Source organism: Cucurbita pepo, chromosome 20, assembly GCF_057944985.1.
Source record: "Cucurbita pepo subsp. pepo isolate OVF chromosome 20, ASM5794498v1, whole genome shotgun sequence".
NCBI lineage: Eukaryota > Viridiplantae > Streptophyta > Magnoliopsida > Cucurbitales > Cucurbitaceae > Cucurbita > Cucurbita pepo.
In genome coordinates this window covers 2,740,868-2,765,873 of record NC_141817.1, presented here as the reverse complement: position 1 = coordinate 2,765,873, position 25,006 = coordinate 2,740,868, and the positions used below count along the sequence as shown (strand labels likewise).

General features: G+C 34.1%; 5 protein-coding genes and 1 non-coding gene across 7 annotated transcripts; 5 read left to right on the top strand and 1 right to left on the bottom strand.

The window, feature by feature from the left end:
• Positions 1-4,262: 4,262 nt before the first annotated feature.
• On the top strand, positions 4,263-4,334 carry TRNAG-UCC (transfer RNA glycine (anticodon UCC)). Its single transcript has one exon. It is a non-coding gene; the product is annotated as a tRNA-Gly (tRNA).
• Positions 4,335-4,863: 529 nt separating this feature from the next.
• LOC111782452 (ras-related protein RABA1c-like) lies at positions 4,864-8,060 on the top strand. The gene is made up of 2 exons (XM_023663201.2): positions 4,864-5,276; positions 7,452-8,060. The coding sequence occupies exons 1-2, from the start codon at positions 5,056-5,058 to the stop codon at positions 7,888-7,890; spliced, it is 660 nt and encodes a 219-aa protein (XP_023518969.1). The 5' UTR covers positions 4,864-5,055; the 3' UTR covers positions 7,891-8,060.
• A 626-nt stretch (positions 8,061-8,686) lies between these two features.
• On the bottom strand, positions 8,687-9,875 carry LOC111783559 (putative WRKY transcription factor 65). 2 transcript variants are annotated; one of them, XM_023664489.2, is made up of 3 exons: positions 9,599-9,875; positions 9,385-9,528; positions 8,687-9,299 (listed from the first exon to the last, which is right to left on the bottom strand). In XM_023664489.2, exons 1-3 carry the CDS (start codon positions 9,730-9,732, stop codon positions 8,768-8,770), a joined length of 810 nt encoding a protein of 269 aa, XP_023520257.2. In that variant the 5' UTR covers positions 9,733-9,875; the 3' UTR covers positions 8,687-8,767. The 2 variants fall into 2 exon arrangements, with proteins under 2 accessions (XP_023520257.2, XP_023520256.2); XM_023664488.2 differs by having other exon boundaries at positions 8,687-9,311; positions 9,599-9,872.
• A 5,461-nt stretch (positions 9,876-15,336) lies between these two features.
• On the top strand, positions 15,337-16,389 carry LOC111783529 (uncharacterized). Its single transcript, XM_023664456.2, has one exon. It carries the CDS (start codon positions 15,538-15,540, stop codon positions 16,252-16,254), a length of 717 nt encoding a protein of 238 aa, XP_023520224.2. The 5' UTR covers positions 15,337-15,537; the 3' UTR covers positions 16,255-16,389.
• A 1,859-nt stretch (positions 16,390-18,248) lies between these two features.
• Positions 18,249-18,876, top strand: LOC111783440 (uncharacterized). The gene has a single exon (XM_023664368.2). The coding sequence runs from the start codon at positions 18,265-18,267 to the stop codon at positions 18,766-18,768; it is 504 nt and encodes a 167-aa protein (XP_023520136.2). The 5' UTR covers positions 18,249-18,264; the 3' UTR covers positions 18,769-18,876.
• Positions 18,877-19,332: 456 nt separating this feature from the next.
• On the top strand, positions 19,333-23,933 carry LOC147786380 (Transducin/WD40 repeat-like superfamily protein). Its single transcript, XM_087120860.1, has 11 exons — positions 19,333-19,538; positions 19,662-19,758; positions 19,939-20,000; positions 20,223-20,279; positions 20,466-20,525; positions 21,106-21,162; positions 21,300-21,342; positions 22,277-22,354; positions 22,964-23,282; positions 23,348-23,507; positions 23,608-23,933. The coding sequence occupies exons 1-11, from the start codon at positions 19,437-19,439 to the stop codon at positions 23,695-23,697; spliced, it is 1,125 nt and encodes a 374-aa protein (XP_086976986.1). The 5' UTR covers positions 19,333-19,436; the 3' UTR covers positions 23,698-23,933.
• Positions 23,934-25,006: the final 1,073 nt, after the last annotated feature.

The following is a 25,006-nucleotide window of genomic DNA, read 5'->3' as shown; positions in this document are numbered from 1 at the left end:
AACTTCATCCTGGATCAAACAGTAAGAACAACAATGACAAAGACGAGAACGAAAGGACATGAGAGAGTAGATGATTGAATACCCATTTGGGGCAGTGAAAGTATAACATCCATCGGCCTCCATCGCATGCACCCACAAGCCCTTATTACCAAAAGACAACGAGAGCGTGACCATTGAAGCAAAATCCCAAAAAAGGGACATTTCTGAGGACAATGCCACAATCTGTTGACAAGATCTGGACAGTGTTTTTGGTGTGGGCTTATGAGGATCACAAAATTCCATTCCAAATTGCCCAAGCCCATATGGTTCATGTTGGACTTTCTCACTAGTCAAGCTAGCAGGTCAGCAAACTACACTCAAGTTGGACCCATGAATCTTAAATTATAAATGTTTTTCTTTTTTTTTTTTGCTTTGTTTTGTTGGGTGGTTTGATGATACTGTTTTGTCCATTTAAAAAGGATGGACAGGTGGAGGGATGAAGTGACAAGTAAGCTACCTCTTTATATTGAACTTTAGTGTTCTAAATGCTTTGTAGGGCTCATGGGATGGTTTTCATGGAGCCTTTTTCTTTTTTATTCCCACACCAAAAGGAGCTAAATCAATTCATTTTTTATTTTATGCCAAAGCTTTGACCTTTTTAAAAAATAATATTAATTAATTAGGATAGATAACGACGCTTACTTTTTTAAACTTTATCATATTTATCACCAGCTTCTTATATCACTTACCTACTTTGGGTAAACTCTATGAACAAGATTACGAACATTATGGATAGTGATTTTCAATTCTTTTAAGTCTTTCCTAGTCATCTTATTCTGAAGATTACTCTCATTCGGATGTGTTCTCGATTCATTCATATATCTCTCATCTACTCGAGTTTCATAATTTATTCCAAATTTAAGTTATTTTAATTTAATTCATTGTGTTACGAGTGTTAATTAAAATAAAAATGGTGCACCAATTTCCTTTATTTAACGATAATAATAATTATATCCACTGAAAGCGCTTTTAGTCTTTCTTTTGTTTTATTTTTGCACTTTTCCATAACACTTGAAAACACTCGAAATTAATGGATTTTTCTTTCTTTTTTAATTTTTGAAAAGTGAAATTAAATGGATGTCTTTTTTTTTTTTTTTTTTTTTTTAATTAATGGATATATGTTCATAATTGGAATGAAGTTAATACAATCATATGATGTGACAAATTTTTTTGTTTGATTAAATAAATTATTTTGTGAATTTTCCATTATTTGTTCAACAATATGGGTCCAAAAAAATAATTTAATCTATAATTTTATTACCATTTAGTTTAATATTGAATTTGAATAAATATATTTAATAACTTCTTCCTTACATATATATGGTAATATTCTTTTAAAAAAATTATTAAATTTTGTGATAACATTTATTTTAGTTGGATTTGGCATTTTATTTATTTTGGATGGGTTGAGTGTTTTTTTATTTGGATTTATGGATTTTTTTTTTTATTTTATCAAATAAAATTAGGGTGATTTATACCTAATTTGAGGTTGATAATATTCTTTAAAAACCAAGGAAAAATGTTCAATATAAATATTAAGTTAAAATAAAAGTTTAATCCTTCCCTTTTAAAGTGTCTAGAATCTTCCATATTAAATTTTTAAATTTTATTTATTAATTAATTTAAAATTTTAAGTTAATCAAGACTCAGCTGAATACTTAAATTTAACTCTCTTTCAAATTTTAAAAAGAATAATTAGATTAAAAAGAATTCTAATTATTGTAATAACTAAAATATTTCATTTAAATGTCAAACATTTACAAGTCACAATGCATCATTAGCATCAGTTACAAATGTTAAATATTTTAATTTTTTTGAGATTTGGGATAGAGTTGAGTTGGATTGCAACCTTATTTTCGAGTTCTTTGGATTGATCTAACTAAGAAAAATATCTACCCGCCAATAATCTCAAAGTTATTAAATGATACGAACACTGTGCCTTAAAAGTATTACAAAAATATTGGTAGAGAAGTGAATATGGTGTGTTATTGACGCAATTTTAATTACTTTATGCCTATAATTTATGCCTATTATTTTTTTTATTTTATGAAATTATTTTTTTAAAGAAAAAAAAAAGAAGAGAAATTATTCCATTTGGAAATGTTCATTTAAATTTAATGTTGATTTCCAATATTAGTAATTAATAATTAATAGTAATAATCTTTATTCCAAATTATCTTTAGCAACATATTGTTATTATTATTTTTTATTCTGATTCTTTAATTTTCATTATACAATGGGGTTTTCTTAAAAAGGAGGTTATTTTAAATAATAAATTTATTTTGTTTTTGAAGAATATGTTTACACTGTAAAATTATTGAAATAATGAACTCGTAATGAAACAAACCAAGAGATTAAGAGTTTAATAATAATTAATAATGATAGGGACAAAATTAAATTAGGAAGAGCTGAAAAGGAATTACACTTAACAATTTCTCCTAATTTATGTACACCGATAAACCCGAGAATCAAATTTGAATACAAAGAGAGAGAAACAGATGATTACTGGGAAGCTGTTAATGGCCGACACCGGGGCTGGGGACGGAGCGGAGGACTCGATTGCTGTAATAATAATGTGGGGGATGGGCGGGGATGAGGCGGCGACCAGGGAGGAAGTCCTGCGCGGGGAGACCCGCGTGGGTTTTATCGCTGGGAGCAGACGGCGGCGTGGACCCTTTTGGGAGAGCGGCGAAGAAGAGCCGGTTGATGTTGAGGCCTCTGGATTGAGAAGATGGTGAAATGGAGGATAAAAGAAGAAGAAGAAGGGGGAGTAAAGATTTGTTGGTGGAGACAGCCATGAGAGAGAGAGAGAGAGAGAGAAAGAAGAAAATGGAATAAGAAAATGTGGATTTGAGGAATGTACATATAAACGAGAGCGAGCCTTGTTGTTTGTTTAACCTAAAGTAAAATTAAATAGTTGATCGAGTTAACCTAACACATAATGTTAGACATGATATTGGGAATTAAATCGGGATTGGGGGGACATTGATTTAATTAAGGGAGGTAGAAAATGGATTTGGGATCCGAGGAGGCAAAAGAGGGGCGATGTATGGAGGATGTGGAAAAAGAAGGAAGGTTCCAAAAGCGAATAGTATGGGATTTGGAGAAGTCAAAAGACAGCGGATATTTGAATTTCTGTGCCATTCGATGTTCATCCTTAGACGGTGCAACAATGCCGCGTGTTCGCCATGGCTTCCGCCTTTGCCCCTTAGCCGCCCACTGCCCCCGCCCTGTCTTCCTCCCTTTTATTTATTTATTTTTTTATTTATTTGTTGTTTAGTTCAATAAAATGGTAAGTCAAATATTCAACGTTCAACTTTCGTTTATATTGATCACAAAAATCCAATTTCTACATTTTATATCCATCTTTACAATAAACTTTTAATAGTTAAATTCTCCACAAATCACTCAATTTTATAAAAGAAAATCATAAATTTATTAAATAAAAGGTCAAAATTGTAATTGTAATATTTTTCAAATTGATTTTCACGTAAATTAATACAACTTTAAAGTCCAATGGGCGGGCTTTAAGTCTAAGATCAAACGTATGAAATTGTTGTACGTATCTTTGATTTTATTTATTCATATTTTCTTCATGTGTCACAATCCCATGGGTATAACGTTTCTAAATGTTTAGCATAAAAGACAAAAGAAAAATATTGAAGTTAGCAAAATACTTTATAATTACCATTCTTTTTAAAATATTCAATTTTATCTCTAAATTGTTCACTTTATTTATTTATTTATTTATTTATTTATTTAATTCAATAAGCTTAGTGACTAGTTTACATTAAGAAGATATTCTGCATTCTTTTGTCTCATATGGCTAATTATAAGAGAAGATAATGAGTTTATTAATAAGTAACACATCTTCATTGGTATGAGATATTTTCGATAAATTAAAAGTAAAAATTTGAAAATTTATACTCAAATTAAAGATTATCATACCATTATAAAAGGTGGTGGTTCCCCACATTTTATACATTCCTATATTATTATAAGGTTGGATTAATTTAGAATTTTTCTCGTATGAAATCAAAATAATCATTATTCTTGAATTTTAATAGATTATTTCATTTACTACGAAAATATAAAATTTAGATTAGATTATATACGGTTTAAACATTATACTTTGTATTTATATTTTTTAAATAGGAAATGGAAAATAAAAACATTATTATTTATTTATTTTTAATTATCCTTGTAGATAATCAACAGTTGTAGCGTTTGTAGTCCAACGGTTAGGATAATTGCCTTCCAAGCAATAGACCCGGGTTCGACTCCCGGCAAACGCAATCTCATTTTCCTTTTTTTTTTTTTTTTTTTGCTGAATTTGGTTTTCTTATATTCTGAATTCTTTTAACCGAAAACTTCCCTAAAATTAAAAAAGTATGGAATTGTTATAACTTAATATTTTATGTCTTTTTGCATTGCTGTGTTCCGACCTATTATATTTTTTAAAATTAAAAAAAAGTATAAAATTGTTATAACTTAATATTTTATTTATTTTTGCAGCTGATATTTAGATTATTTAAAGTTCAAATTCATTTAACAATTTTCTAAAAAAAAAAAAAAAAAAAAAAAAAACTAGAGTTTAAACCAAACTTGAAATAAGATTCGGAAGTGTCACACTTTTTCCCTCCCATAAATAAATAAGCTTCCATGATTTAAAATGACGAAAATGTCCTTCTTTAACAGTTCGAATAGCGAGTAGAGTTTGGGCATTGGCGTCAAATTCAACAGCCTTCTAGAACCAAAAAAAAAAAAAGAAAAAAAAAAAGACCAATTTCAATTCCAAAATTTGAAAAAGAGACGTGTTCTCCTCCTTCTCTTTGGAGTCCAGCCCAGCAGAGGCCAACCCGCGGTCTCTCCCATTTCCAATTCACAATCTCAAGAGTATCGAGAAAGGACCCCCAAAAAGCGAGCACGCAGAGATCTAGCCATTGCCCCTTCCTCTTCCCTTACTCCAACCAAACTTCTTCTACTTCTTCTTCTTCTTCAGAAGGGGGCACTGTGATGGCCGGCTACAGAGCTGAAGATGACTACGACTACCTCTTTAAGGTGGTTCTGATTGGAGATTCCGGCGTCGGCAAGTCCAATTTGCTCTCCAGGTTCACCAAAAACGAGTTCAGCCTCGAGTCCAAGTCCACCATTGGGGTTGAGTTTGCTACTCGGAGCTTGAATGTCGATAGCAAGGTCATCAAGGCCCAGATTTGGGATACTGCTGGCCAGGAAAGGTTCGAAATCGTTTCTCTTCCTTACCTCTCCCCTTTTCAAGATCTGGGTATTTCTTATTTTTGCTTAGATTTTATGGTGCTTGGTATTTTGAGCTATATGGTTGTTGACGATTGGCCAATGGAATTTTTGGGTGATGCTTCTTTTAGATGATTTTACTGATGGAATTCTCTGTATTAGCTTCACTTGAATGTGAAGTTTATGATGGGTTATATCATAAATCTCTTTACCATCCACTAAATTAGAGTTTTGGATATTAGAACCGCGGATGGTAGTTTACAAATTAAGTGGATCTGAACAGGGCTGCTTAGAGTCGTTTGTGTGGTTACACCTTAAATACATTGACGTACAAGAATGATTAGAATTCCTTAATGCTGTAGGAAATTTGTTTTTAGAGAACTTAGGCATTGCATCCCACAGACTCCAAGAACTGTTGCAATGTCTGAATGTTGTCTCTTACTTCAATTTTCCTCAAAAAATAAGGAATTAGGCTGTTAATTCTATTTGGTGGGTAATCATTATTAGAAATGACTTCAAGGAATGTGACACGTTCAACAACAATTGTTATTAGATTAAGTAATTTCCCGAGTCTGGGCCTTGAGAAAGAAGGATTACGTAGTTCCATTAAAAATTCTAGAGCATTTGTTCTTTTGTTTCTACATTGGAAATAATGAGACCCCATAGTACTAGACTTAAAATCTTTGATATCTCGACCCAAACATAAACTTATGTGCTTTCTCAGTCATTACTGCTGCTGAGTTTAGTACTCTGCCATGGTTTCTTCGAATCATGGGCATAGGAATGGACATTCATGTGTTGTAGACTTATAGTACATCCCAACCATAGATGCTTTTGAGGTATGGGATCAAACCATGATAGCCCCCATTCACGATCACTTTTATATACATATTTGTCTTTGGCTTTTCATTTCAGTAATACAGAATGCAAGTTCAAGCAGTCCAGATACATTCTTGGTTCTTAGTTTTTTGATTGCATAGCCCTATACGGATCTACTACTCCTCTGCCTTTCTCTTCATATATTAGCTCATAATGATGGTGTCTGTATGTGTGCGTCCGTGAATTGACACCTTATCCCCCACCCTTCGTATTCTTCCTCTTTCCCTCAACTTTATGAATCCTGGACTCTTGGGTAACAATGCCATTGGCGTTTTATCAGGATTAGTATTTGATTTCTCAAAATTGAATATATTTGCAATTTTCCTTTTCATTTTCATAAGGTGTCCACGTCCTGTGCATGCTTTTCATTATCAAGTATTGATTCTACCTCTAGAGAGAGCTACAAATCATCCCTCTGAATAGTATAGAGGAAATTTTAAACGGGGACACTCTTTTCTTTTGAATAATGGACAGACAGGAATTAAACTTGGTAAACAAAAAGAACGTTTAATTCCCTCGGTAGACTAGGATTTTCACAGTTCGGTAGATACAAGGTATGAGTCTATCTTTGTGTAACGGCCCAATTTGTTCTCTTTGAGCTTTCCCTTTTTGGCTTTCCCTCAAGGTTTTAAAACGCGTCTCCTAAGGAGAGGTTCTCACACCCTTCTAAAGAATGCTTTGTTCCTCTCTCCAACCGGATCTCACAATCCACCCCCTTCGGGACCCAGCATTCTCGCTAGCACTCGTTCCTCTCTCCAATTGACGTGGGATTTCACAATCCACCCTCCTTCAAGGCCCAGCGTCCTTGGTGACACATTGCCCGGTGTCCACCCCTCTTTGGGGCTCAACATCCTCGCTGGCACACTACCTGGTGTCTGTCTGGATGATACCATTAGTAATGTCTCAAGCTCATCGCTAGCAAATATTGTCCTCTTGAGGCTTTTCTTTCTAGACTTCCCCTCAAGGTTTTAAAATACGTCTTACTCTTTAGGCTTTTCTTTCTAGGCTTCCCCTCAAGGTTTTGAGACCCCTAGAAATGGAGAGGGAGTTATATTCTAAACATGATTTATTTGCTGATTCAACGCTTTAGCTGATCACCGGTGAGGTTTGGTTTGATGTTGCATTAATTAGGCGATCAATGTGCTACTTCATCCTCGATGAACCATAAAGTTTCTTAATGTGCTCAGGTTTAAATCTTGTTTACAATAGTCTTCAAGTCAATCACACACACTCCTGCCTAACTCTTTCTGTGGACTGACCATCTCTTTTCGGGTTCGTAGGTATCGTGCAATAACCAGTGCTTACTATCGAGGCGCAGTAGGTGCACTGCTTGTCTACGATGTCACACGACATTCCACTTTTGAAAACGTCGAAAGGTGGTTAAGGGAGTTGCGAGACCATACAGATCCTAACATTGTCGTCATGCTTGTTGGTAACAAGTCAGACCTACGACACCTGGTGGCAGTATCAACAGAGGACGGAAAATCTTTTGCTGAGAAGGAGTCTCTCTATTTCATGGAAACTTCAGCACTGGAAGCAACCAATGTCGAAAACTCATTCGCCGAAGTCCTTACACAAATCTATCACATTGTAAGCAAGAAGTCCATGGAGGCTGGCGATGGCGCTGCTGCTGCTGCCACAGTTCCTTCAAAAGGAGATAAAATCGACGTTGGTAAGGACGTCTCCGCTGTAAAGAAGGCTGGCTGCTGTTCGAGTTAGGCTCTTGATTTGCATTCTTTTCGATGCGGCTGATTCGATATTGCTGCATCCTTATGCGCACCATAGTTGAGTAGCAATTCTTCAGAGATGTCTTCAATAGGATATTGATATTGCCTGGATTTTATTTACTTTCCAATATATTATGGTCTGAAAATTTAAGTTTGATCTCACCGAGAGAGCCATTGATTTCATTCAGGTGTTTGTTGATTAGTATTCGATTTAAAAATGAAAAATTAATAATTGTATTAATTTGAACTATAACATAAAATTTAAGGGTAGAAAGACATTTTTATCAACCTAATAAAATAATAATATTATGGAAGAATTTACATTATTATAATATAAGGAATGACGTTATTATAATATTAATTTCTGACGTGTAATTTATTAAGTATATTACGTATTGGGGGAAAAAAAAAACCCCTTTGTTTATAGGTTACGTAGAGACGAAAACAAAAGGTCAAAAAAGAAAATAAAAAATTAGTGGAGAGATTTGAATAAATAAAATATATTATCTTTTGAAATCTCTTTTGTTTATTACATAATTGAATAAAATTTTATTTATTTGTGTAATCCCTAAGCATGTAGAGGTATTTATTTATGGAGCTGTAATCAGGTGGGGCTGATCTTATTTTAATGTAACGATTTAAGATTAAAATTGTTAATGTTAATGTTTAGTAACAATCATATTTTGAAAAACTTTAATCAGTGATTAATTAAAATGAAACAAGAATTTAATTTTGTTATATAACCAAGTTTTAGAAAAAAATAATAATAATTTAAAAAGAAAAGAAGAGAAGAAAGAAACTTTCCCGGCATTAATGGCGGACGATGCTCCTAGAAGTATACAAACGAAGAGAACGCCGCGCCGGACATCTCAAGTGGTGGCTCCGCACCAAGGAGTGATCCGCCGCTGGGTTGTAGGCGGTTGTTCATCGACTGGTAATCCCGGGCCTCCGCCGTGTCGGAACACGACAGAGCACTCCGGCAACTCCCCGAGATCCGCAAAGAGAGAGTCGTCCACGTCATCATCCCCCATCGGAAAAGGCATTGCCACGTCACTGGAAATCGAATCTCCCACTCCGCTGGATGATCTCCCCGAGAAAATGGAGCTTTCGAGCACTGTGGACGACGTGGTTTCCATTTCCCCAAACCAGCTGAACTGGTCCTCTAACGACTCCACAAATTTCTCTTCCGCCTCCGGTTCCGGTTCCGGTTCCGGTTCTGGATGAACCGGAACCGTCTCTGGCGAAGTGGGTTTCACGGCGGCGGCTTGGTTATGATTGTTGTTTCTGGAAACCGGACCGGAATGGTTATGCTCGCAGGAATATGTAATGAGCAACATGGTCGGATCAAGCCGGTTCCTCTCTACTTGCTTCCTCGCCGGACATCCCTTGGAGCTACTACACCTATAATACGCCCTACAAAATTAAACCCAAATCGAATCAAAACCCATTAATTTCATTGAAATCAAGCTTTAATAAAACAGATCACCTGGGATAAGGGGAGCCCTTGATGGGCTTTTGGCCGTACTTTCTCCAGGCCCAAGAATCAGAAGGTGGAGTTGTAGAACCAGAGGAATTCCTTGGGCCGTCGCCATTAATCCGCACCGACACCACTTTCTTCTTCATCCCTCTTCTACACACCATCAAATTTTTTAAAAAATAAATACACAAAAAACAAAATCAATCTGAATTCACCAACTGACCTTCCCTTCTTGGCGGCGGCGGCGGTGGAATTAGGAGGCGGAGGAGAAGCAGGGGCTGCCTTGAATCCGTCGCTATCTTCTAAAAGATCAACAGAATAGAATTGGTGGTTATTGTTGAAGGTAACATCATCCATAGTACTATATATGGCCGGCCGCCGTAGATGGGTGGTTGTTTTTTAAGGCTGTCGGAAAAGTTTGTATCAGAGGGCTTTGAAGCAGAGGAAGAAGAAGAATAAAGGGGCAATTTAATGTGGGATTTGTTTAAAGAATTATATTTTTGGAGGTTTAAATTAAAATATTTAAAAAAAATGGGGTAAAGAGTTGACAAAAATATTAATTGGGGGACGTGCGGCTACTACTCTCTTTAATAACTATCTAATCTCTCACAATTTGGTGATATTAAATCCATAATTTGTCGCTGTTGATTGTGACATGGTGAACAAATTTGTGTATTTTTTACTTCCAATTTTAATAAATCAAATATAACCAACTTAACAAATGGGATGTAACAATGTTTTGAATAATAATAAACCTTGGAAGAAAGTTAATATTAGAAGTAAACTATAATTTAAGGCACATTCAATTTAATTAACTATCGTAGAGAAGACCAAGCCCAAGTTAGGTATTTAAACAAACAGTTAAATGTATATGGATTATAGTTCATAATTAATTACAATTATCTTAATTAATCAGTTGGATGGATCACATGGTCTTGGCTACAATCAAGAATCTTTTCTCATCTTGCTTCTAATCTTATTTATACCTAATTAATAAGCTTTAAATATGCTACAATTAGCCTAAAAAACTATATAAAATTAATATATATTTTTTAGATATTTTAAAACCATGTATAATTTTTAAAATATATTATATATATATATATATATATATAATTTATATTATTGGTGAAAGTGAGAGAAAACCAGAAAAATAAAATTTGAAATTAGAAATTGATGGCTTCATGAAGGAAGCAATAAACACTAATCGTATTAATTAATTACGTGATTAGACTAAGTCTGTTTCCGATTCCCTTATTTTAATTTTTTTAAAATATAAAACTTATTTGGTTTCTTTTTCCCACTTTCTCATGTATCCATCCTTCCTCATTTTTTAATTTTTTTTTTAGAATTAACTAATAAAATTATATTATGTTAATTGATTTATAAACTTTAAAAAATAAGAAATAATTCATCAATCTATTAGACACAAAATTAAAAAATTAAAAATTTAAGGTTTATTAGACCGTTTTTAACTTAGACATAAAATTAAATTTTAATGATGTAGTATAAATTTTTTAAAATTTTGTGATGTTTTATATCTAAAATTTGATAAATGTTAAATGTAACTTGTAGTGTAAGGTTGCATGGTACTTTAAACATTATGTATAAAGGAAAAGAAAAAGAAGTCAACTATTTTGTCTCTTTGTCAATGTTTAATTAGTTAAAACATGTTATGATCTTGATAAAAAAATAAAAATAAAAAATTCTCTTGACTATATTTGAATTAATATTATATTTATGTTTTTCTATAATGTATCTAATTCAAAATGTATCTTATATTTGTATTGGGATCGATAAATAGGCCTCATTCATTGTAGCATATCATTTTCTAGAAAGTGCAGTCAAGACAAATCAATCATATTGAGAGTAAGATGATGCATTTATAAGTAAAAAACATAATTTCTATTGGTACGAGTTATTTTAGAGAAATGAAAAGAAAAATCAATAGAGTTTATACTCAAAATGAATAATATCATATCATTGTAAGTTCCACGTGTTCCTGTCCATCTCATCCACCACAGCCACTAACCCACCTTACCCTAAGATCTGAAAGTAAAAATAATAATAATGAAAAAAAAAATATAGGGGATGACTGATTAGGTTGCATAATCTTGAGGTTAGAAAAGGAATAATATTATGATAATTAAAGTTTACAAGCCCATACTATATATATATATATATATAAGATAGATCTCCTTTGGACAGAATGGCATTTAATGAAGGTACCATGGCCAAAGGCGTCGCCGCCGCAGCCGGCGGAGGGGGAGAAGGTGGGGTGTGATCTGTTTGGATGGTCAAAGGAGATTTTTCCGGCAATTCTGCTGCAACAGTTTGGCTTCCTAAGCAACAAGGTATGTGGGTTTTTCTTTTTTCTTTTTTTTCCTTTGGTCAAAATTGACTTTTCAAAAAAGGATAAAAAAATAAAAAATAAATAAAAAATAAAAAATCATATTTGATGGAACTGATTGTTGAGATAACCCCACGGAACTGACAAAGGTTAAACAAAATAGAGTGAAATTAAAGTATAGAAGATTAGTTGTGTTTTTTAAGGATGAGTTTGATACTATTCTAAAACCATATAAATCCCACTTGATGGTCCACAGCATATGATCTATGTTTCCAATTGTTATGTTTTAATACAATGCTTAAGGGGTGTCACGGTCATGTTTGTCCTATACGTGTTGTCTGGGTCGCATGTCAAATGTCACGTTCATGCTTGTCTAAAACGTCTTGTCGATGACCACATGTTTGTTCCAAATCCCTTTTGCTTATTTTCATGTTAGATAGGTCTTTACTATTATTGTTGTGTCAATGTAGAGTGTATGACCTGTCACCAAAATATACTCGTCACGACTAAAATGCCCCAAAATGTACTATAGAGGATGTGACTAGTTGTCAATTATTTATGCTTGGGTTATATACTATCAAAGTAGTTGTTCTTACGTACTCCCTTTTAGCTTATAACATTGTTTTCTTTAAAATTATTTTCAACGTATTTCCTTGCTCATATTTTCTAAAACGTTTTTCTCAAATGTGCCTGAGGCTCGAGCATACATCGATATTGTACGACTGACTTGTTTGTTGGGTTAAAACAAGTGTCGCACTATCATTATCTCACTGCTACAAGTAGTGTGATTGTAACAAGAGGCATACTTTCAATTCTCAATTTATTTTTGCCCGTATTAGGTTTTCACAAAGAACTTTTTCCTATTTTTATATAAATTTAAAAAAATAATAATAGTTTGAAAGAATTTTTTAAATAGAATTTTCATTTTCCTATTAAATAATTTAAAACATTTTAATAAATTTAATAATATTTGGTAAATACAATATTAACTTAATTTTTCAATATTTTATTATAGTGTTTCTCATTTTAAAAAATTAATTATTTATTTATTTAGCAAGTAAGAAAATATATATATATATATAAATAAAATGAGGTGAGACGGAAATTTGTTTGGGATCACGTGTGGAGACAATGAAGGAAAATATAATACTCGTCCCTCGTTCTATTTAGCTAATGGAAAAAAATCTCTCTCCACTCTCTCACTCATCTCTCATTCAAACTAGAATTTCTCGTGGGTTAAACAAATATCTTTAGCTTCAAGTACACTCGTAAAGAATACCACCTTTTACTTCTAAGTCTCCATCTTAACAGAAAAAAAAAAAAAAACCCATGTCCTAGTTTGGGAATAAGATCCATGGGAATCTCATCCCCCAAGCAGCAGCATTATACTTGTATATTTGCCTTGAGAGGGGGAGTATTGCACTGGGAATATGCGCGTCTCTCTGCTATAAAACATTGGCAATGCCCATCTTCTTCATTCAACAAAGTGCATGCAGATGAAGATGAATATGCCGGCGGTGCATTGGATGGATTGCCGGGCAACTACTCCATTGGCAGTCCGCGATTCAGCCTCTCTTTTCATCACCTTACTGCCAAAGGAGATTTGCCCGGCGATGCTCCCATGCAACCAAACTAAACCCTAAATCCCTCTTGCTTGCCTCTAAACATTCATGGAAAGGGTTAGTGTTCTTTTTTGTTTTCTTTATTATCATCGTTGAGGATTATTGGGTGTGAGTCCTACATTGGTTAATTTAGTGGAAAATCATGAGTATCTCCATTTTATATCCCAAAGCAAAGCCACGAGAGCTTATGCTCAAAATAAACAATATCATACTATTGTAGAGAATCGTGATTTCTAACGATCTTCACATAATTCACTATTTTTGGAAGGGTTGGTGTTGTTTATGATATATTTAATCAAATTTCTGAACTAATAACGTGGGAAACATTAAGGGTTCAAATTAAATTAACCCTTGCTTTTTCCTTATTAAGCACGTAATCAATGACGTAATTTTAATAAAACATTACCTTAATTACCTTTTTTCATTATCATTTTTTAAAATACCGACAAACTTAAAACAGGAATTTGTTTGTTTAATAAATACACACCAAATTAACCAAAGTCATGCCTTTGGATTTATTTGACGCACGTGCTTATTTCTGTTTTTCTTTATTTTTTTTACCATTTTAAGCATCATAATTTTTACCATTTTTGTTAGAAACATAGTTTTATTACTCATTAAATGCTATTAGTTTTTTTTATATATAAATTAAGTTACCAAGCTTTAAAATTCTATAATTCACTCCTTTATATTAAATAATTTCTTACATGATTAAAAAAATTAAATTTTAATTAAGTTAATAGATATAATATTAAATATTATATTCAATCTAATTTTATATTTATTAGGAGAGGAATAAATTAAAGATTTATTAGAGATAATTAAAATAATCGAACTCGCTGCCCATATGATTCAACTGTAGGACACGTCAAGTTGACTCCTCGGAATCTCCGAGTTTATTCTGAAACGCGTGTCCGAATATTCCTTTTTAAAAGGAGGAATTACTGTAATGCCCCTTCCGTTTCCATTTGGTAATTTGGTTGCCTTCATGGATTGACCTTATCTGGTCAAACAGCCGAGTTGACCTCTATTATTTAATTTTCAATTATTATTTAACCTCAACAATCAGCCATTGGTTTGTTTTAAAAATTACAGGTTCATGCAATTCCAACACGCTTTTTGTCTTTGTTTTCAAATTCTCCCCCCCGGTTCACATCCAAATAAATCCCACGTTATTGTTATTGTTACAAAAATTTTAATTTTATTTTATTTACCAGTGACAATAATTTGACTATTGACTTATAAGAACAGGGTGAGAAATTTAAGGAAACTATATAAAAATACATGCGGTAAATTTTTGAGTAACAATTGAGACAAAGTAACTAATTAGCTTAGTTTGATGGCTTAAAAAGGATTATTATTATTATTATTATTATTATTAATTGTTGTTGTTGTTGGGTTATGTTAGAGTAAAAAGAAAGGATTTTTATAGGAGAAATTTAGTTACTGCATCCAATCAGTGATTCAATCATTCATTATGATTGCCATGATATGCATGGTTTAATTTTATACCCACCACACACACACAATCATTCTTTTTTATGGTGGGTGTTGGCCTTTGCTTTTTAAGTCATTTTTAAGCAATATTCCATCTCTTTCATAATTTATATATTAATATTATTTGTAACCGTCTAAGCTCACAACTATCTGGTGTTACGTATCAACTGTCAGTCTCACGGTTTTAAAATACGTCTGTTGGGAAGAGATTTCCACACAATCATAAGGAAGGTTTATACCCCTCTCCCAACCGACGTGGAATCTCACAAGTTATATACTAACAATATAACATTGGGTCATAATCATTTTCTCAGAGACTTGTGTATACGTCGACGACTCAAGTTTGAGTTGATTGACTTATTGGAATGTAAGAGTAAGTGTCATACAATTGCTTTGTAAAATTTCAAAAAAAAAAAAAATGTATTTATCTTAATTTTTATCTTTATTAAGAAAACATTTAAATTCTACCCCTAAAAGTAAAACACTGTTTATATAAAGACAAAACTACACCTCAAACAAGGAAATATAATTTTTAATTCGTAAATTGTTGAACAATTCAAGGGCAATTTTGTAACAATTTAATGTTTTAGACTCTTTACACGCATATATAAAAAGAACATTAGTTTGTGAAAACCAAATTAACCAACCACAAAACACAAACAGAACAGAGATATCTGTTTTGCGCCGCCATTGATGGACGTTGAGCAAGTTCTCAATCTCTTCGATTCATTCTGGTTCGAGCGTGAAATCTTCAACAAACCCCCCTTTCCAACAAACCCCCAAAACCCACGACCCGAAAATCAAGATCGCGACCCATTAGAAAACTCGCCGCCAGAGGAAGCTTTCGTCCCTCGGATTTGCCCGAGGTCCATAAGCGAAGATTTAAGCTCCAAATTAACCTTTATGTCAGATTCAAGTTCACCCGATTCAGTTCTCTTCTCTCCAAAGCTTCAAACGATTCTTTCGAGCCAAGACATGGGCGGGGAAGAGGCGCCGGAGAAGAGCCGGAGAGTAGTAATTAGGCAGAAAAGAAAACAGAGGAGGAGAATTGGAGGGAGAAGCATAAGGGGGTCGGAAAGTAGAAGCCTCTCGGAGCTGGAATTTGAGGAGGTAAAAGGGTTTATGGATTTGGGATTCGTATTCTCGGAAGGGGATAAAAGCTCGAGCTTGGCATGGATAGTTCCGGGATTGAACAGGCTGGGGAAAAGGGATGAAGAAGAAGAAGAAGAAGAAGAAGAGTTGGGAGGTGGAATTTCGAGGCCTTACCTCTCGGAAGCTTGGGCGGCGATGGAGGAAGAGGAGGAATTGAAGAAGGCATTGGTGATGAAATGGAGGCTTCCTGCAAATGAGATTGATATGAAAGATAATCTCAAATGCTGGGCTCATGCTGTTGCTTCTACTGTTAGATGACACTGCTCTCATTCATAGCTCTTCTCCTCTTTCTAATTTTTTTTGGGTGTTCTTAAAGTTTTGTTCTAATCTCTAAGTTTTGGATTCCAAGCCAATTTGTATATATTTGTTGGAAATTATTACTCATTTTTCTTATTTTTTGAAGGGTTTTTTTTTTCTACCTTATCCATTCAAAATATAAAAATTTATAAACCGATCCCACTTCGATTATAGGGAGGAACAACACTGTGTGAAAATGTACCCAGAACAAGCTCAAAAAATACACCTGAAGTTGAAGCCAAAAAAAAAAAAATTAAAAAAATACAATATAATAACATGGATTTCGAATTTTCATTATAATTTTTGTGGTTAATTTTAACATTTTGGGATAATGTGGATTATATTAAAATATATTATAAAGAAGTGAACTTTGTTAAAGATTAGAGAAGGAAAAAAAAAAAAAAAAAAAAACTAAAACATATATTTAATATAAAAGAAATTATATGGACACATAATTTGACATGCACATAAAATATTATATAAAATATCTGTTTAATCTCTAAAATTTTAAAATTAGAAGCTTTCAAAAATTTTAAAATTTATAAATTTAGTGTTGCATAAAACTATGGGTCCTATTAAACATAAAATTCAAATTGAATTTATTATGAATAAATTAAATAATTTTATAAATTTAAATATGTAAAGAAATAATTAAATAAACAAATTAAAAGTTCATTAATTTATTAAACATTTTTAAAAAATAGAAAATTAAAATCTTATTTGTAATTTTAATACAGATTTTTTTATTTTATTTAATTTTTTTAATTCAACCATTTATAAAGATATAAGATTGAATATGGACATTTATTTAAGAATAGTAATAGGCATCTTTGTACTAAATTATGCTAACTAATATATGAATTTTGGACCAAATCAAGCTTTGAAAAAATTAAGGAATAATTTGGAGAAAGTCAAAGAAATGGGGATAAGTTTGCCACATCAGGTAGCTAGTTGAATAATTTGATCTAAGCTAAGACTTCCTCTAATGGAGGATAATTTTTAAACAAATGAAATTTCCTTCTAAAAATAATAGAAATAATGTAAGGGCGTGACATGATCAACTTAGGTTATTTTATTTTCTTATTTTTCTATAATATTACGTAAATATTGGAAGGTGGAAGGATTGCCTTTCTACGTAAATATTGTTTTATTAGTAAATAAAATATGTGTTAGTAGCTTTAAATAATCTCCATAAAAATAATCCAACTTGTATATGTTATGAAAAAAAATATGATGAATCCAAGCGAAGGTTATTATATGTCGACTCTAATAATATGTATTTAAAATTGAGGTCATAAGCTTTTTTTTAAACAATAATAATAAAATAAAAAAGACCTCATTTTTCTACTTTATTTTTTAATTTAGTGAACTACCAACGATGATATATGTCTTAATCAAATTATCGAAATTATAATTTAATTAAAATAAAATAAAAACAAAAACATATATACTGATTTTGAACATCTCACTTCCCAGCTGAAAAGTTGAGAAATTTCAAATTAAATATGGATTCTTGAGCATAAAGTTGAGGCTTTTTTATTTTCTAATTTTAATTTAGAAAAAAAAGGTTGGTGATGGGTTATTACTTTTATTTTTATAATAATTAATAATTAGTTTGTGATAGATTAACTTCAACTCCCACAAAAGCACGCTCTGCTTCGCGTTCTGAGGAAAGTGGGGCCCACGTTCCAAAGAAACATGTAATTATTGTCGTTTTGCATGTTTTATTTCGACCGTTTGAACGACTTTCCGTTTAGTTTGACGGTGTTACGAACGGTCGGTTAAAAAGTCCATGGTTTCTCACGGCACACAATAACATATACTCACGAATTTACTATATTACCCTCACAAGAATTAAGTTATTATCTCAGTAAACAGAATGGCAGTTTAGTCATTTAACTTCATCCATCTGGAACTTGGTTATTAATAATCGTTTTGAAGCATCATTGGAATTTTGGGCGTCTGAATACAATGGAAGACCAGCAGGTTCTACAGAATTTGGATTCTCTCTGGTTCTTCGACACTGTATTCTCAAACAGAACGCCGCCGCCGCCGCCGGTCGTCCAAAAACCCACTCAAAACGACTTCGTTGAGCCTCCAGGAGGAGAAATTGGGACACCCATTTTTCAAAATCAGCAAAATGTTGGGGAGGAGAGGAATATTGTAGACGAGAAGACGAATGAAACCGGCGGCGGGTTGGGGTTAATAATAACAGAGGAGAGGAGAAAAAACAGAGGAAGAAGATGGGGGTGTTTGGGGCAGAGGAGAAAGATTGTCGGAGAGATGGATCTGAGTGATGCTGTGAAGGAGATTTGTGAATGTTGGTTGCTTGAACAGAGAATTGGCGGCGGGAATCAGTACCAGAGAGGGAGGAGGAAGATGAAGAAGAAGAAGATGCCTCCGTTTGAAGATAGTATGGCCATGAAAGAGCACATCAGATCCTGGGCTTATGCAGTGGCCTGTACCGTTAGATGATCCCATTTTGTTGTCCCATGTTTCTACCCAAATTTTGTAACCAAATACGAATTTGGTATCATATTATCCACTTTGGGTATAAGGTCTCGTAACAATGTTGAGAGTATTCTTTGTTTATAAATCCATGATCATTCTCTAAATTAGGCGACGTGGGACTTCCATCATCCAACACCTACCCCGAAATACTCTGATACCATGTTAGATAAACACGATTCTCCACAGCAGAATGATATTGTCCATTTAAGCATAAGTTCTCGTGACTTTGTTTTGGGCTTCCAAACCAAGAGAGTATTTTTATTTTATTTATTTATTTATTTATTTTTTAACCCAGATGATTCCCAAAATATAATAAATCTTAAAATAAAATTAATTTCTACTTAATTTTTAATTTCAAAGCACATTTTGCAATTAATTTTAACGTTGGGAGACAACACGGATTTATTTGAAAAATTAATTATATATTTTAGTAGTAAAATATTATTTTAAAAAATTTTTTGAAAAATAATAATTTTTATATACTTAAAAATCTTGAAACATAAATTTGAGTAATTTTGGGCCGAAACTCAAGCAGCCCAGAGTCGGCCCAGAAAACCCAAGTTCACGATCATCGGCGACTTGTTGGCCATCGGTAGCAGCGGACCAATTCGTGAAGGTGAAGAGAGGCAACGATGACGGAGGCGCCGCCGAGGCGACTAAGAGGCCACAAAGGCACTGCCACGTGCTGCATCGCCTCGAATGACCGTCCTGGCCTCGTCGCTACTTCAGGCGAGGTAGAGTAAGACTTACTTATGGCCTTCGCGTCATCTTTCCTTGTTTCTACTGTATTGAATTTCAGTAGGTTGCATAAGCTTCCTTGGCTCTGTGGTGACATCTTATTTTTCTGGAGTGTGTAGGATGGTTGTGTTTGCTGGTTTGACATGAGATGCAAAGATGTGGTATCCATTATGGAAGTAGGAAAAGAACCTATTACATCCTTATGTTTCAAGCAAGGTCCATTATTCTCCCACTTATTCCTTTGTTTAAGTCTCAATGATCTGTAAGCCATAGCCACCGGCTTAAAATGTTTAGTGGTTTCTCAAGATTGAAATGATGACATCCTATCCAACATAACTTCGAAATATTTTGTTTTTTATGTAGTTTTTTGCTGATCCATTCTACCCTTCTTATCAGGGAATGAAGATGTTATCTACATCTCCTCTGGGAAGGAAATTAAGTCATTTGATGTCCATCAGGTAAGGAAGTTTCATAATGTTAAAAACTTACTAAAAATATATTTTTATTTTAAAGGAATGAACAACTCCTCCCCAAGTTTGCATATTACTTGCTGTCTATTTTGGCCACGTTTTTGTGTCTTTCATATATGAAATTATATATCACTTCGATGCTGTCCCTTACACTTTTAATTTATCAATGGTTAATATACTGTCGACTAATTTTTTCCTTTACTTTTGGAGGCCACATCATCGAAACCCTTGGAGAGTTATAGTTACAACAAAGAGGAGATAAATCAGGTAGAGGCGATCAGTAAGTTGTTCATATTTGCATGTTTAATGATGGAAATAAGTTCTTCCTTTGTCAAGTTCTGTAGTTATAGGTGTGGAGACTTGTTTCACAATCCAATATTTTTTCTGAATTTGAAAAAAAAAAAAAAAAAAAAAAGGATCCGAAGCCAAGAGTCAAAATTTCTTCCCATGCAGGTGTCTTGTAGCCCAAAATCTTCTTTTCTGGCTGCTGCCGATGATGGTGGTGATGTTAAGGTCAGCATCTTTAGCTTACTGTGATTTCTTTTCTTGGGATTTGAATTCAAATGAGCACGCTGGTATATTTTTGTTCCTGATTTTAGTTCAGTTCAAGTAAATGATGGAACAGGTCTATGAGCTCTGGTAGTGGTAATATGTAATGAAATTTCTTTTATCGGAGTATAGCTTGTCATAAGAACCCGAAATTTCTGGCATCAGTTATCTACAGCATTTTTAAGCAGATGTTGCTTTCTTATGTCTGTTTGAGTGACAGTGAGCCTGTCAGTTTTGATCATGTAATTTTTTTTTTTCTATAAAATCTGATCAACTCATTTGCAGGCAGTTCACTGAAGCTTTTCTTTGGCCATTTTATCTTCCCTCGCATGATATTGAATGTTGATGTATCATACATAGTAATAATTTTTCCATTTCTGACATAACGGATATAGTAAGTTACAAATTGGTTTGTCCCATCTCATTCTTGTGTTCAAGCATGCACGAATTAACTCCTTTTAGTAATAAAAATGCAGAAGTAATGGTTTTAAAATGTTGCTATTCCAAATTGTTAGATTAGATACTGATCATACTCTTATGGCAGATCATTGATATTCACCAGAATTGCCTATACAAAACATTAAGATCTGGCCATACAAGTGTATCCTTTCTTGTATCTTGAAGCTTTTTTTTCTTTAATAAATCAGGGTTCTGTAATCCATTCTAGTCCCTTGTGCTTTACAGTTCTTTAATTTTGTTATATGGATCTCATCCTTGCATCCTAAACCATATATTTAGATCTGTAGCAGTGTTCAGTTCCTTCCTTGGAGACCTTGGGAAGGTAAACTCAACATTCTAACCTTCGCCTCCACTTTTTTCAGACCATCAGTGATCCAATCTGCATTGTTTAGAAGTAGCTAAACATATTGAATTATGAGTTATTAATACCCTTAATCTTTGTTCTGGATTTGGAGAGGTCCAAAGTAGAGAGCTTATTTATCAAGAGGCTTCATCTCATTGCAATTGAAAAAAGAAAAAAAACTGAAAATATCCAAGTTTCAAGATTTTTGTATAATACTTATGCTCGAGTCTAAATCTTCACTGAGATATACTATTCTTGTTGCATATCTCGTTGCTTATTGTGAAGAAAAAAACATCTTAAAATAGTTAATCTGGATTTGGAGTGATTGTTTGAGGTCAAGAGAAGACTTCTTGTTCTTTCACATGAAAGATGTAGTTCAATTTCCATGTATTACAATTTGTCCATCAACTTGAAGTTGGCTGTAGGATCTTAGATCCGGAGGTTTCAGAGTTTTCTAGGAATATGATAGACAAATGCTTAACAGAGTAAACCAAGTCTACAATTACAAGTTACCATTGGCCAGAAAGTTAGTATTTATTGTCTATGTTGTTTCCCATGCAAATGTATTTACAGTCCCTGGATGACCTCTAGACATTATTGAAGAGGGTACCAATTTGAGAGAATGAAACTCAAGTTCTATATATTGAGGATTTATGGACGTTGTTCTTGCGTTGACTATCACTCTTAGAATTTTCTGAACATAAGAAGTTATAAATGTTGGGGGATAACGTGCACAAGTTTGAATTGATTTTTCCTGCGACTTCGGAGTCACCTACAACATTGGTTTCTTTGCTAGTTGTTATTCTTGATACTGTATCGTCATTGTTTATGTTTCAAGTTGTACCATGTTTAAATAATTGAAAGCCTAACCATTCGTATCGGACTGCTTTTTTACAATTCCGGCATTATACAGTTATTACAGGAGGTCTTGATTCAAAGCTCATTATGTGGGACTTTTCCAGAGGACGTCCCATCAAAGTTCTTGATTTTGGTTCGTACTTATGCAGCCCATCTGTTTATGTGATTATTATTCCATGCTTTTCATTTTGTCTGCACTTGTGTGCCCGTTTTTCTTTTCGAGCATAGTTCATCTAATTTGTTTAACTCCCTATCTTAAACAGTGACTTATCCAAAATAACGACTCCAAGACAGTTGTACGAACATTCCTTGCTAATTTTCTTGCATAAGTGTAGAGAGTCGGGGGCCTCATTTGCCTATTATTATATTCCTCAGAACTTGATTTTCATTTTCCTGTAGAGTGAATCATGCAAGTGTTTAGAATTCTAGCCTGAAAGCTTATTTCGCATGTGGAAGTGGAATTGGTTTATGGATAAATACAATATACTAGTAGTTTTAATCCTGGAAGGTATTTGTATCTTGCCTGTACAAGTTTTCTTTGATCCTGCCGTGAAGTTAGGAGCAGAAGTTGGGCATAGGGCCCCTTGGGTTTTATGTAAATTCATAACAATGTGTACAAGAACTCAAACTTGGGTCGTAAGGAACACGCCAATTTCTGTTCAGATAATGTAAAATACACACTCATATAAGACTTCACTGTTACTAATATTTGCATTGTTTTTTCTTTTTCATCCTTCAACAGACATCCCTGACAACAACCCTTCCAGTAACACAGGACAATGTTTTAATCCTGCATTTATTCATGCAATAGTAGTTCCTGAAGTTAATATGGTGGACAAATTGGGCCAGATATGTGTGGTTGCAAGGGGTGATGGTGTTGTTCATGTGATTGATATTGAATACGAGAAATCAAAGATTTCCACAAAATCTAGTAAAAGAACACAAACTAGATCTAAGGGAGTTACAGCAGCTTGCGATGTGGATAACCAAGAGCAAAGTGGAAGAAAGAGGTTATATTTGGATTACACTGTTGGTGGACATTCTGCAGCTGTGTCCTGTGTGTAAGTAATTTCTTTCTCCTCCTCTGCAACATGACGGATCTCCCTTACCAAGTGGAAAATTTCAGGGCATTTTCTCGATTTGGGGAGAAAGGGAAGTTCATAGTTTCTGGTGGGAATGATAAATGCGTAAAGCTATGGAATTGGTCTGGAGTTCCTGATGCTGGGGAAGCTGGCAGCAGCAGCAACAACAAAATTCTTCATTTGAACATCAATCTGAACAAAAAGGTTGTGATTTATTGATAGTTGCATATCACCATCGATATCATTATTCATTACTTGTGCTTTTATGAATTAGTTTCTAAGTTTGGAATTTAACCTTCTGCAGGTGAATTGGCTATGTACTACTCCATCTGACACAGAAAACCTTGTGGTCTGTGATACCAGCAAGGTAGTGAAGGTATATAATGTTGCATAAGCCGTCGGTGGTGCCTTCCCACAGAATCAAGGTTAGAAAGAAACCCGAGGAATTATGAACCTGCTGCTGTTCTTATATTTAAAGCATCTGATTTTAGATCCTTTACAGTCACAATTTTGAGACCAAGAGTAAGCATTTGCTGAGAATACCGTGCTTCTACTCATCACAAAATTACACAACTTTGACACTAGATTTACTTGAAAAGGCTATTTGAAATATTCTTATTTTTATTTAAATATTTTTTTATTAAAAATCATGATAAAGCACCCGCAAAGCAACCTGGAACCTGCTCTGATCACTGTGCCATGGCTAAGCACCCACTCGAGCTTGCTCCAACGCTCGGCCTCCCTCCATGCCTCATCGCTGCTGAGCGAAAAACACACCAGTAGGGGAGGCTGTCACTGTAAGGGAATCCTCTGACCGACACTTGAACGAGAGGTCTACCGCCAACCGCCAGCGCCCAGCTCTGCAAAATCCACTAGCTAGGCGTTGATCGCCTCCTTGAGCATTGTCGGAGAGTAACATGAAATCTGACCTCATCATCCACATCCGCGTGAGCATTAAGCCAGCCAGAGTGGTCCGCGGCCGACCACTCATTCCAGTCACACAACGAAGAAACATTAGAAGGGAAGAAATGCCGCCATAAATCCATGAACACCATGCATTTCCATAGCAAATGTACAATTGTCTCAGCAGCTTTGTGACAGAAAAGACACCAGAAATTCGTAATAACCCCTTTGTCATAGGTTTGTCCAGACTGTTGTTTAGAATTTATAGCTGCAAAACTTCACCTTTGGAGGCAGACGGGCCTTCCAAAGACTCTTGCATAACAAGAACACTAGGAGGATCTCATCATCTCCCCGCCCATCTCCCCGCCCATCTCCATATTATCAGCACTCTTCTCCGAAAAGTTGCCCTTTGGATTCAACCCCCAACAGCTCTCATCTTCTCCATGGGTATTCAACGGTATGGAGACAATCCTTGTTGCCTTTTTGTCCAGGAAACCTCTCGCACCTTTCAGCTTCAGCTAGCCGAGAATATTCATTTTCATTCGGAATAGATGTGTGAACAAAGCAAGAACCTTGGTAAGGAATGTTTTGTTCTCTATCTCCAACGGACGTGGGATCTCACAATCCAACCCATTGGAGGCCAGCTTTCTCACAGGCACACCAGGATCTCACATTCTATTTCTATTGGAAATCCATCGATGTATTTTGAAATAAAATAAATGGTAAGAATAATGTTTAATTTTTTATATAGTTGAAAATAATATCTTTTAATTTTTACACTTATTGCCCACAAATTTTCA

What these genes read in the sequence shown, in the direction of transcription:
- LOC111782452 (XM_023663201.2), top strand. Translation starts at nt 5,056, where the DNA reads ATGGCCGGCTACAGAGCTGAAGATGACTACGACTACCTCTTTAAGGTG. An exon ending in GATACTGCTGGCCAGGAAAG is followed by an intron (nt 5,277 to 7,451) that starts GTTCGAAATCGT and finishes TCGGGTTCGTAG; the next exon opens with GTATCGTGCAATAACCAGTG.
- LOC111783559 (XM_023664488.2), bottom strand. Translation starts at nt 9,732, where the DNA reads ATGGATGATGTTACCTTCAACAATAACCACCAATTCTATTCTGTTGAT. An exon ending in GCCGCCGCCAAGAAGGGAAG is followed by an intron (nt 9,529 to 9,598) that starts GTCAGTTGGTGA and finishes GATGGTGTGTAG; the next exon opens with AAGAGGGATGAAGAAGAAAG. An exon ending in AAGGGCTCCCCTTATCCCAG is followed by an intron (nt 9,312 to 9,384) that starts GTGATCTGTTTT and finishes TTAATTTTGTAG; the next exon opens with GGCGTATTATAGGTGTAGTA.
- LOC111783529 (XM_023664456.2), top strand. Translation starts at nt 15,538, where the DNA reads ATGGACGTTGAGCAAGTTCTCAATCTCTTCGATTCATTCTGGTTCGAG.
- LOC111783440 (XM_023664368.2), top strand. Translation starts at nt 18,265, where the DNA reads ATGGAAGACCAGCAGGTTCTACAGAATTTGGATTCTCTCTGGTTCTTC.
- LOC147786380 (XM_087120860.1), top strand. Translation starts at nt 19,437, where the DNA reads ATGACGGAGGCGCCGCCGAGGCGACTAAGAGGCCACAAAGGCACTGCC. An exon ending in TCCTTGGAGACCTTGGGAAG is followed by an intron (nt 21,343 to 22,276) that starts GTAAACTCAACA and finishes GGCATTATACAG; the next exon opens with TTATTACAGGAGGTCTTGAT. An exon ending in CATCAAAGTTCTTGATTTTG is followed by an intron (nt 22,355 to 22,963) that starts GTTCGTACTTAT and finishes ATCCTTCAACAG; the next exon opens with ACATCCCTGACAACAACCCT.